This window comes from Sus scrofa, chromosome 5 (genome assembly GCF_054392235.1).
Source record: "Sus scrofa isolate SSC_HxYL_T2T_F1_AM1 chromosome 5, Sscrofa_HxYL_maternal_Yorkshire_Landrace_v2.0, whole genome shotgun sequence".
NCBI classification, from domain to species: Eukaryota; Metazoa; Chordata; class Mammalia; order Artiodactyla; family Suidae; genus Sus; species Sus scrofa.
The window spans coordinates 19,213,248-19,225,703 of NC_139387.1; the positions used below are offsets into that span (position 1 = coordinate 19,213,248).

General features: G+C 52.1%; 1 protein-coding gene and 1 long non-coding RNA gene across 7 annotated transcripts in view; one reads left to right on the forward strand and one right to left on the reverse strand.

Moving 5' to 3' along the window:
- LOC146403181 (uncharacterized) overlaps positions 1 to 12,456 on the forward strand; it is a 329,068-nt gene that overhangs the window by 189,667 nt on the left and 126,945 nt on the right. The window lies entirely within an intron of this gene.
- GALNT6 (polypeptide N-acetylgalactosaminyltransferase 6) overlaps positions 1 to 12,456 on the reverse strand; it is a 38,767-nt gene that overhangs the window by 14,161 nt on the left and 12,150 nt on the right. For all 6 annotated transcript variants that reach the window (XR_014803203.1, XR_014803201.1, XR_014803202.1 and 3 more), the window contains exons 3-5: positions 10,693 to 11,286; positions 9,071 to 9,243; positions 327 to 476 (exon numbers count right to left, since the gene is read on the reverse strand). Coding sequence is in view for 3 of the 6 variants with exons in the window: in XM_021081728.2 (XP_020937387.2) it covers positions 327 to 476; positions 9,071 to 9,243; positions 10,693 to 11,183 (814 nt within the window). In the remaining 3 variants the exon portion in view is untranslated. The remainder of the gene's footprint in view (positions 1 to 326; positions 477 to 9,070; positions 9,244 to 10,692; positions 11,287 to 12,456) is intronic.

Consider the following 12,456-nt stretch of genomic DNA (forward strand, 5'->3'; position numbering starts at 1 on the left):
TACACCACAGCTCACGGCAACGCTGGATCCTTAACCCACTGAGCGAGGCCAGGGATCAGACTTGTGTCCTCATGGATACTAGTCAGGTTTGTTAACTGCTGAGCCACGATGGGAACTCCCTCACCAGTTGTTCTAAGGTTGTGTGTGCCTCCTGAGAACGAGAAAGGGGTAGAAGGAGCCGGGGAGTTTCAAGCCGGCTTCGCTCCTGGGACAGCAGGGCAGAAAGGGGCCTTGGTGACGCCTTGGTCCCAGCTCTGCATCTTACCAGGGAGGGAAGGGGGCAGACCCACCAGGCCTCTGGGAGCCGGCCGGCCTCTTCTACTCACAGTGGGCATCCAGGAAGGTGAGCACCTCCGCCTGGGCCACGCTGGCCCCCAGCAGCCGGGCTGTGATCAGCCCCTTCCGCTCCTCCTGCCGCACCACCTTCACCACCTGCAGCTGCTTCACGTACTGCTCCAGCGGCTCCTTCAAGTACTCTGGAAGGGATAGGGGACACGGTTGCCAGCTCAGTGCTTTGCGGCAAACCTAATCCCCTATGGACTCCAAGCCCGGTGCTGTCAGGCTGCTGGCAGCCCTGCCTGCATTTTAATTAACTAATTAATTAATTGTCTTTTTAGAGCTGCACCTGTAGCTCCCAGGTTAGGGGTCGAATCAGAGCTGCAGCTGCGGGCCTACGCCACAGCCACAGCAGCGCCAGATCCGTAACCCACTGAACCAGGCCAGGGATTGAACCTACATCCTCATGGATACTAGTTGGGTTCGTAACTTGCTGAGCCACAACAGGAACTCCTCTTTTTTGGTTCAAATATTTTTAAAATTATAGTTGATTTACAATATTCTGTCAATTTCCACTGTACAGCAAAGTGACCCAGTCATACAAATATATATACATGTTTTTCTCACACTATCTTCTCTTGAGTTCTATCACAAGTGCTATACAGCAGGACCTCATTGCTCATCCATTCTAAATGTAATAGTTTGGGTCTACTAACCCCAAACTCCCAGTCCATCCCCTGCCCCCTTGGCAACCACAAGTCTGCTCTCCATGTCTGTGAGTCTGTTTCTGTTCTGTAGATTGCTTCATTTGTGCCTTATTTTAGATTTGAATGTGGAATTCTTTAGGAAGCTAAAAAGATGCCGAGTGGCCTTTTTTTTTTTTTTTTTTTTTTTTTTTTTTGTCTTTTTATCTTTCTAGGGCTGCACCCGCAGCATATAGAGGTTCCCCGGCTAGGGGTCGAATTGGAGCTATAGACGCCAGCCTACGCCACGGCCACAGCAATGCCAGATCCAAGCCCCGTCTGCGACTTACACCACAGCTCATGGCAACGCCGAATCCTTGACCCGATGAGCAAGTCCAGGGATCAAACTCACAACCTCATGGTTTCTAGTCGGATTCGTTTCCACTGTGCCACGATGGGAACTCCCCCGAGTGGCTTTTTAATTAAATTGAAAAAAACATGTACCCAGTGCCCCCATGGGCCAGGCACTGTGGTGAGCTCAGCCTCCCAGGGAATGGGCGACTGTGGGGCAAGTGACCAGTGACCCACCAGAGGTGGCGCAGGGCCACAGGAGTCTGCAGGAGGGGCAGCCATCCTGGATTGGAGGGGGGTGGGAAAACTCTTTGGGGAGGGGGTTATCTGCTGAGATTCCCCAGCTCCTTCTGAGAGGGGGGCTTACTTCATGACTCCATTACTCAGTCGGAAATCCTCAGAGCATTACAAAATAGCCCTATTCAGAAGCGGCTCATCTTGGAACATAGTCCAAACCCTACCGATGTTTCAGAAACTGCTAATTTTGGTTTATCTGTGCCACTGTTCCATTCTCCACTGTGCAGAATGGAGTTGCCTGTAGTTTCAGGAGATGCGGGGCAGGTTTGATGGGCAAGGGTGTCCTCTCTCTCAAGGGCTGTGCGATCGGCCCAGTGCTTAGGCCTCGCTCCCGCCGCAGCCTTAGACAAACTGGTCTAAAGTCCGTTTTGTGGGGATGTGACGGATCTCTCTCTCTGACACACTCACACTGTCCAAACACTTGAGCACCTACTATGTGCCAGTCATTGAACTAGGTGCTTTCATGTTGACTTTCCCCCCCTCCCCGGCTGCCCCCAAGACATATGGAAGTTTCTGGGCCAGGAACTGAATAGGCACCTCCACAGAGGCAAGCCAGATCATTAACTGACGGCGCTGTGACCGGAACGCCCTCATGTATTTAATCTTCTCTACGAAGATGAAAATACTACGAAATGGGGAGTCTTGTCCCTGATATTTATGAGTCAAAATTAGCCTCACTTGGCAGCTTCGGCCCAGCACTCATTTAGCAAAACACCTGTTAACACACTGCCGGGTACCAGCCACTATTCTGGGCAGTGGGGTGGGGGTGGGGTGGGGGAGGAATGGGTGGGGGGAGGTGGAGGGGGTGGTGGTGGGGTGCCCAGTCTGGGTCCTGCCCTCACAGAGCTCCTAGGCTTCTACTCCAAGCACAGCCCCCACCGCTGGCTCTAATAGGAAGGAGGGGAGAAGCCCACCGGGGAGCCTTCCTTGCTCAGCGTGGCTGATGCTTCCCCCTGAGAACCTGACTGCGCTCACCGGAAGTTCATGGTGGTGAAGATAAACCAGGGACCAAGCATCGCAGGAAGTGGGTTTTGTGGCGAGCGCCTGCCGAGCACTGAGCTGTGAATGTCAGCGGCCCTGAGCTCTTCAGAATCCTTCTCCCCAGGCCTTCCTCCCTCCGGTCTCCGGAGCTAGGCTGGACCCGGGGATTCCGAGCGAGAGGGAACCCCAGGCCCTTGGAGGGGGGTGAGACAGCTCCTAAGTATGCCCCTCCCTGGGCCACTGGAGCACGCCCTGGAGCTGAGTGTGGAGACACAGAGGGGCCCAGCCACCCTCCCTCAGGTCCCCGCCATGAGAGCCTTCTCACTTAGGTTCAACACCCCACCACCCCAGTGCAGCTGCATTCCTCACGACTGGAGTCTGGGAGACTCCTGTGACCTGCCACACACATGCCTTATTCGGTCCCATGGCTGCAATACCATCTGTATGCAAAAGCTCCTGGGCCTTTTTTCCTGGCCTGGCCATCTCCTAACAAAGCCACAAACCCAACGCGCCTGAAACAGAGCTCCAGATTTCTCCCCAGCCTGCCCTCCCAGCCTCCCTCGACGGCAGTGTACAGTATCAGAATTCTTCCAGCTCCTCTAATGGAGGCTCCCTCTGGAGAATCCCCTTTCCTCCCCCTCCACGAGCAGTCCTTCATCGAGCAAGGCTGGTTCTCTCTCCATCCCCCCCCCCGCCCCCCCGCCACTCCAGCAATCTTATGGCTTAACTGGTCTCCCGGTCTGTACACCCTTCTTCCCAATATAGGTATATATTTTTTCTTTTTATGACTGCACCTGCAACATATGGAAGTTCCTGGGCTAGGTGTTGAATTGGAGCTGCAGCTGCTAACCTACACCACAGCCACAGTAATGCCAGATTCGAGTCACATCTGTGACCTATGCCACAGCTTGTGGCAAGGCCGGACCCTTAACCCAACTGAGTGAGGCTAGGGATCGAACCCACGTCCTCATGGATACTAGTCATAGTAGTCGTAACCCACTGAGCCACAACGGGAACTCCTTCCCAATCTACTCTTGACACAGCAGCGATGGTGAGTAGCAGAGTTGGCTTAAAACTATAAATCTGGAGTTCCTGTTGTGCCTCAGCAGTAACCCTAAAAAACCCCACACGCATGCACACACACACAAAAACCTATAAATCTGATCACAACACTTGAGTGGTTTAAAACTGCACTTAAAAAACCAAATCCAAACAGGATGATGGTTCCTCCAAAAATTAAACACAGAATTGGCATATGATCTAGCAATTCCATTTCTGTGTATGTACCCTAGAGAATTTAAAGCAGGGACTAAAACAAATATTTGTTATACCCATGCCAAAGGCAACATTATTCACAATAGCCAAAAATGTGGAAACAATCCAAATGTCCACGGGTGGATGAATGGATAAACAAATGGGGTATATGCAAACAATGACACATTCAGCCTTGCAAAGGAAATTGACAGGTTATAACGCGGATGACTCTTGAGGACATGATGCTAAGCCAGACACAAAAGGCCACACGCTGAAATGATTCCACTCAGACAAGGTATGTAGAATAGTCAAATTCACAGACACAGAAAGTAGGATGGGAGTTGCCAGGGGCTGGGCTGGGGACAAAGAGTTTCAATTTGGGAAGATGAATGCGTCAGGCGATAGATGGTGGAGATGGTATCACAACAGTGAGAATGTATTTAATGCCACCGAATGGTACACTTGAAAATGGTTAAGATGGGAGTGCCCGTCATGGCTCAGCGGAAACGAATCTGACTAGCATCCATGAGGATGCAAGTTCGACCCCTGGCCTTGCTCAGTGGGTTAAGGATCCGGCCGGCCGGTGTTGCCATGAGCTGTGGTGCAGGTCACAGACACGGCTCAGATCTGGCATTGCTGTGGCTGTGGTGCATGCTAGCGGCTACAGTTCCAATTCGACCCCTAGCCTGGGAACCTCCACATGTCGTGGGTGTGGACCTAAAAAAGAAAAAGGCCAAAAAAAAAAAAAAAAAAGGTTAAGCATATTTTACCACACACATCTGAAAAATCCAAACACTGACGATAGCTTACAAAGGTCCTGTGATTCACCTCCTGTGTAAACTCACTTTTCGCGGGTGCTGTTTCTGCTTCCTTGCTTGCTTCAGCCATCTTGGTCTTATTTCTGCCCCAGGGCCTTTGCACTGGCTGTTCCCTTTGTGGGGAGCACTCAGAGTAGCCTTTTCTGGCTCCTCTGACTATAAGAGCTGCCTAATTACTCATTAGCCCCTCATCTGCAGTCTTATTTTTCCTCTTAATTTCTTCATAGCACTTATTATTACCTGAAGTGATTTCTGTCTTTCCCATTAAGAAAAATGTAATCTCTAAAAAGACAGACACCGTGCTCAATCATTTCCTGCTATTCTACACAGGGTCTGGTGCTCAGTAGGTAACTGATCAATACTTATGAAATACACCAGTGACCTGCATTTATTTACTCTTCTCTTGAGGACTCTCCCCCTCTTCTTTGGCTTCTGAAAAATCTAGAAAAGAAAAAACAGAAAGCCTTTCTTGAGGGAGGACTTCCTACTGTTTCCTATCTTGCTTGTTTTGATGCTACTTTCATGCCCATCTCTATTCTATTCAGCCTCAAATCTAACTGCAAAGGGGAAATTTTTCTTAATCCCTTTGGAAGGAGAAAAGGAGAAATGAATGAGTGTAACACCCGAGGGGTGTACTCTGCAATCCTCCTGCCCAGATACAACATGTAGACACGGGGCCATATTTCTGAATCCACATCAAGACTCAGCCTGTTTCCCATGTCCAGGTGTGAGGAATAAACTGGCAGGTGAAATTGACATGTGATTGTAGTAGAATTTCCTTATGGGGAAGAAAATATTGAAATGGAAACATTTCCAGAAAATCCAGGACCAAAAAAACAAAAAACAGAAAATCCAGGACATAGAGTTATGACAGAGACATCTTCCTATCTTATAAAACAAGGACAGAAGTAAAAGCAGTAATAAAGCAACTTGATGGTAATAAGGCAACTTGACCTGTGGCAATAGACACTGGAAGTTGGAATTCAACTAGAATCGGAGTCTTTGTACAATTCCGGACTTGCATGGCTGGTGTCTCTTAGGAGGTGAGAAGGCCACGAGAGGAACTGTCATTCACTTCAGTTCTGACGAGCAAGGGAAGATGAAAGTGGGAGAAACTGGGCTAATCCAAAGGATTCCCAGTTTCTTTCCTTTTTTTTTTTTTTTTTTAACAGCTGCACCTGCAGCATATGGAAGTTCCTAGGCTAGGGGTCCAATGAGAGCTGCGGTGGCCAGCCCACACCACAGCCATGGTAACACCGGATCTGAGCATCATCTGCGACCTACACTGAGGCTCACAGCAACCTCAGATCCTTAACCCACTGAGAGAGGCCAGGGATCGAACCTGAGTCCTCATGAAGTCCTAGTCAGGTTCTTAACCCGGTGAGACACAATGGGAACCCCAAGAAGGGCACAGCTTTGAACAGACTATCAAAGGAAACCAAATAAGAATGGCTGGTTTGAGTTCTTCAGGCAGGTGGATTCCAAGATGCTGGAATTGGCTCTATGAGAGAGTCCAGGGGGACAGGGAGAGATCTCCAGAAGGAATGGGAACACATCTGGTGGCCTGAGAGGGGCAGGCCCTTTGGAGAGGCTACGGCCAAGCCCATCCTACTAGGCACAGGCCATTCTGCCCTTTTGAAGCTGCTTGTGCCAGCCTGGCACTATGTCGCTTGGCTGGCCTGGTCAGAGGAGTTGCCCAATTGGACAGTGTGCTTTATGGACTTTGACAATTCTTTTTTTTTTTTTTTTTTTTGTCTTTTTGCCTTTTCTAGGGCCGCTTCTGTGGCATATGGAGGTCCCCAGGCTAGGGGTCGAATCGGAGCTGTAGCTGCCCAACTACACCAGAGCCACAGCAACGCCAGAACCGAGCTGCGTCTGCAACCTACACCACAGCTCATGGCAACACCAGATCCTTAACCCACTGAGCAAGGCCAGGGGTCGAACCCGCAACCTCATGGTTCCTAGTCGGATTCGTTAACCACTGCACCACAACGGGAACTCCTGGCCTTTGACAATTCTGAGTGACAAGTTATTGACCGTTTAGAACTTACACCACTTGTTATTCAAGGGAAGAAGCTTCTGAGGGATGGGCAGGGGGACAAGAGCCCAATTTTGTTTTGTTTTGTTTTCCTTTTTTTTAGGGCCGTATCTATGGCACATAGAAGTTCCCAGACTAGGAGTTGAATCAAAGCTGCAGGTGCCAGCCTACGTCACAGCTACAGCAACACTGGACCCAAACTGCGTCTGCAACCTACACCACAGCTTGTGGCAAGGCTGGATCCTTAACCCACTGAGTGGGGCCAGGGATCAAACCTAAATTCTCATGGAAACTAGTCAGGTTCCTAACCCACTGAGCTACAATGGGAACTCTAAGAGCCCAGATTGAGGAAGGCAGCTGATAGATACACTGGCTCCTGTTCCTGACAACCATTCTAATTGCTACTAAGATTCCCTGGAGGCCACTTCCAAGGCCACCTGCCCCCCGCCCCCTGCCCCTTTCCAGAGGGCAACTCTGCTGCTCCAGGTCTACCCCCTCCAGACCCTTCCCCCATCTGCCTTTGCTTTGTAAGCCCTGCTAGGGGGTCTGCCCTCCCTGAAGAAAAGGACTCATTCTCAGCTCCTCCTTCTACTGCTCTCACCCAGAGGGCAGGAGTGGGCTGGGGAAGGGGAGGGGAGCGGCCCCACAGCTCCTGCCCTCGAGGTGGGGGCATGGCTACAGGAAGCCAAGCTGGGAGAGCTCCAAACCCCACGTGCCACCTGGGGGGAAGGCTAAGCTCCTGGGGGGCGGGGGGAGGGGCGGGGGAACCCCAGTCTACTGATGCATCCGACCCACGGTCCCTTTCCTGGTTCTGGCCCCCGCATCCTGCACTCAAGTGCGAGAACCTTCTCTCTGGACTTGGGTCCTCTGTCTCTCTTCCTGACAATTACTCCCCGCAAAGCCGCCATCCTTCTGAGACAGGGTCACTCTCCAGCTTAAGCACCTTCAAGGACCCCTACAGAAATACTTGTAGCACAGCGTGGATTTCAGTTCAGCGTCTTTGTAGTGCCACTTTCTGCAGCACAAACACATCAATGTCTCCAGGGCTCTGCTGATGCTGTTCTCTCTGCCAAGACTGGCCTCCAGCACCTCTTGTCTCGGGTACCTCCCTCCTCTCAGGCTTTCAGGCACAGCTGTCATCTGGCCTCCACCGTGGACCGCGCAGCCGGGCTGCACGGAAATAACACCTCCCAGAGTGCGCAGCTCCCATACAAAGAATGAAAGGAAGTGACTGCTCATGGAGCTCTTACTCGAGGCTAAGGACCGGGTAGCACATGAGTTATTTCACTTACCACCCATCTCTGATCCCTCACCCACCACGTGACGGAGTCACTTGTCTTCATTTTTAGAAGACGAGCCTGAGGTTCAGAGAGGCATAGTGTCTTGCCCAAGGTCAGGGAGCGAGGAAGAGTCAGTTTTGATTTGAATTTGGGATTTGAATCCCTGGGTGTCGGCCTCTCAAGCCCACGCCCTTGCCCGGCCGTTGGGGTGTGTTCTGGCCACACCACTGTGGTCGGTGTCGTAAGCAGTCAAGTGACCTAGGCGGGTTGTTAGTCTACTCAGGGCACGCTCTGTCTCATCTGTCATTTGTCATGCTATCCCCTAGGCCCAAGTGAGTGCCAGGCACAGAGCACTCAGTCGATGTTTGTGGAGTTGCTTTGAATGGTGGAAGTTTGGCAAGCCACCTCGCTTATCTGCTACAACTCGAGCGAAAAGAGCTTCTGAGGTGGAACCTTCACAAGCTCAAGAGTGGTCCATCAGGTAGGAAACAGAGGGAAGGCCTGCTCGCTCCCACCCTCTGCCCTGACCTCTCCTGGCATTTATTTTTTTGTCTTTTTTTAGGGTTGCACCCTTGGCACATGGAAATTCCTCGGCTAGGGGTCGAATCAGAGCTACAGCTGCCAGCCTACGCCACAGGCATGGCAACACCCGATCCGAGCTGCGTCTGTGACCTACACTGCAGCTCACGGCAACGCCGGATCCTTAACCCACTGAGCGAGGCCAGGGACCGAACCCTCATCTTCGTGGATACTAGTCGGGTTCGTTTCCGCTGAGCCACAGCGGGCACTCCTCTCCAGGCATTTCTGACTTCAGGCTGGGCCTGGCAGCTCTGAAGGAGTGCTTGAAGCCAGAACTGCTAAGCTTTCGGAGCTCTTGGGGTGAAAAGTGAGTAATGTTTAGACCCTAGGAATGTGGCCCACCCACCCCCTTGCCCCACCTGCCTTCTTTCTGCTCCTGGCGTTTATGATGAGCTGTGATGCCAGGCAACAAGCCACGAAGAGGGGCCCGCTCCCTCGAGAGCCCCTGCCCTCTTTCCCAGCATACCAGCGGGGGACCCCAGGCCCGTCCTCCGGGGGGTGCCCTAGCCTCACCCTCCGTGCTGGCATCATCCACCAGGATGATCTCCTTCAGCAGGATGGCAGGGGTGGTGTGCAGGACACTGTACACCGTTCGTAGCAGCGTGGACCAGGCCTCATTGTGGAACACGATGATGACGCTGGTGGCAGACAGGGGGGGGCAGCGCCGGAACTTCTGGTCGACGCACCTGCAAGAGGGCAGCGTGGATACAGCTCTCCGGACCCCTAGGGGGTTCCGTGGGCAGGGAGGGTGAGGTCCACGGATTCCCAGAACCATCCTCAGCGCCTCGGAACACCCAGCCGCCTTTGGGGCTGGGAACAGCTGCTCCCTGCTTCTAGCTTTCCTTCTCTTTGCCACCTCCTCTGGGCCTCTGCACGGGCACTAACCACCCCTAAACCCCCCGCCTCCCCCAGAGCTGGCTTGGGGCCCCAGCTGTGAGGCCGAGGGCACCCCCCGCCAGCCCACTTTTTTCATCTGCTCTAGGAGTTCCCTGGGCTGGCTCTCTCTTCCTCAGTAACACGTGTGCTGCAGAAAGGTTAATCTTATCCAGGGGTCCCCGAGGGCAGGTAACCACGGGCAAATCTGATGGCTGAGAAAAGTGACTACAATTTCCATACTCAATGAAAGGAGAAGGCTTTTCTCTCTCTCTCTTTTTTTTTTTTTTTTTTGTTTTTTAAGGCCGCACCCATGGCATATGAAAGTTCCCAGGCTAGGGGTCGAACTGGAGGTACAGCTGCTGGCCTATGCCACAGCCACAGCAACACGGGAAATGAGCCACATCTGTGACCTACACAACAGCTCGTGGCAACGCTGGATCCCCAAACCACTGATCGAGGCCAGGGATTGAACCCATACCATGGATACTAGTCAGAGTCATTTCTGCTGCACCATAGTGGAACTCCCAAAAGCCTTTTTTTCTCTCTCTCTCTCTCTTTCTTTTTTTTTTTGCTTTGTAGGGCTGCACCCGCAGCATATGGAGGTACCCAGGCTAGGAGTCAAATCTAAGCTGTAGCTGCCAGTCTATGCCACAGCCATGGCAAGAGGCTTTTCTCTTTAAAGTTGACAGTTCCTTTCAAATCCATTTCCTCATAAATTTCCTGAAATCTGTAATCTGAAACTACCATCACCAACAATTTCCTGTGACCCGCTGGCCTGATCATATTACTCTCCAGTCCCAACTCCTGGGATAAGGGCGACTAATCAGGAAAAGAAGTGAGGGCTTAGGAGTTCCCATTGTGGCTCAGTGGTTAAGGAACCAGACTAGTATCCATGAAGTTGCGGGTTTGATCCCTGGCCTCGCTCAGTGGTTAAGGATCCGGCGTTGCTGTGATCTGTGGTGTAGGTCGAAGACGTGGCTTGGATCCCATGTTACTATGGCTGTGCTGTAGGCCGGTAGCTACAGCTGTGATTCAGCCTCTAGCCTGGGAACCTCCGTATGTTGCAGTGCAGCCCTAACAAAAGACAAAAAGACCAAGGGAAAAAAAAAAAAAGAGAGAAGTGAGGGCTTAGAGGAAATCCTTGCCCATATTCTAAAATCCCCTCCAGCCCTTTCCCTGGCACTCGGCCTGTGGCCATGGCTATACCCGCCAAGCCTTTGGCAGAGCCTGGCCTCACTCCAGGCCTCAGCGCTACTTACTCAGGGGGTCTCGTGTCTGGCCCCAGGGCCCTCTGCAGGGAGATGCGGTCACTGGCAAAGGCATTGAAGCAGTGCTTCTTATAGCCCTTTTCCTTTTCTTGGGTCTCTAGGAGCGTCCACTCTTTCTTCTGAAATGCCTTCCCATCTGCCCCAGGGCTGTTGGGGTCCTGTGGTGGCCGTTCCCAGAAGGGCTTCAGCTCAGCTGGGGTGTAGAAGCCAGGGAGGCAGGTCTGGTTTGTGGAGACCAGTGTCTGCTGGGGCTCCGGAGCCCTGATTTGGAGTTTGGGCATCGAATCCCTGAGGTTATTCACCGCCCCCAGCATCAAGTCCAGGACGTGATCCTTCTGGCTCACCAAGGACCTCAGCCATGGTTTCTCTGTGGCCTGCTCCCTGTGGCTTACATCCCGCTGCAGGATGAAGAGGAAGAACATGAAGGCGCTGCCCACCACGGCCAGGCGCACGGCCAAGTGGCGTCTGCGGGGGAGCCGCATCCTCTGGAACCAGTGGGGCCCCTGCCTGGGTCAGCTCCGAGGGCTGGGCCCGAGCCTGGAAACTGCTTGATGTGTCGTGGTGGCCACACCCTGGGGCCTCCGTCTGAGAAGAGAGGGTTGAGAGAGAGAGATGAGCCGAGGCAGGGGTGAGGGTGAGTTAAGGGGGCTTGGGGTTTGTGTCCAGGCTCTACTGCTGAATGGCGACATCAACTTAGCTCCGTTAGGTGCTATGGGGATGTTGTCATTAGTCACTTTACTTTCCTGGACCTAAATTTCCTCCATCCAGAAATCGAGTAAAATGGACTCTGTTTCATTTTTCTTGTTTTTGTTTTTTAGGGCCACAACTGTGGCATATGGAGGTTCCCAGGCTAGGGGCTGAATGGGAGCTGTAGCCGCTGGCGTACACTACAACCACAGCAACGCCAGATCTGAGCTGCATCTGCAATCCGCACCACAGCTCACGGCAGCGTCGGATCCTTAACCCATTGAGCAAGGCTGGGGATCGAACCCGCAACCTCATGGTTCCTAGTTGGATTCGTTAACCACTGAGCCACGACAGGAACTCCTACATGAACATCTCTAGCTGCACTGACTTAGAAGGCAAAAATGAGAAACAATCCGAATGTCTGTTAGCAGTAGAATGGATAGTGTGAAATAGCCTCAGCGTGGAGGGCTGCATAGCAATCGCAAAGAACGAGCCACACCTGCAAGCTACAGCACGAGGGTAAGGCTGAGTGAAAAAAAGCAAGCTGCAGAAAGAGACCTCCAGTGTGAGTCCATTTATAGAAAATTTAAAACAACATAAAAGTAAATGCGTTGATGAATATGTGGTAGAGCTGCATATGAAGAAAACTAAAGAGGCGTTCCCACAGTGGCACAGTGGATTAAGAATCTGACTGTAGCAGCTCAGGTCACTGTGGAGGCGCAGGTTTGATCCCTGGCCTGGTGCGGTGGGTTAAATATTTGGCGTTGCTGCAGCTTTGGCTTGGATTCAGTCTCCAGCCTGAGAACTTCCAGATGCCAAGGGTGTGACTTTAAAAAAAACAAAAACAAAAAAACTAAAACTAAACAAAGAGTGAAACTGGAGTTCCCGCTGTGGCTCAGTGGGTTATGAACCCAACTAATATCCATGAGGATGTGGGTTTGATCCCCGGCCTCACTCAGTGGGTTAAGGATCTGGTGTTGCCATAGGCTGCAGTGTAGATTGCAGATGCGGCTCAGATCCCACATTGCTGTGGCTGTGGTGTAGGCTGACAGCTACAGCTCCAATTCG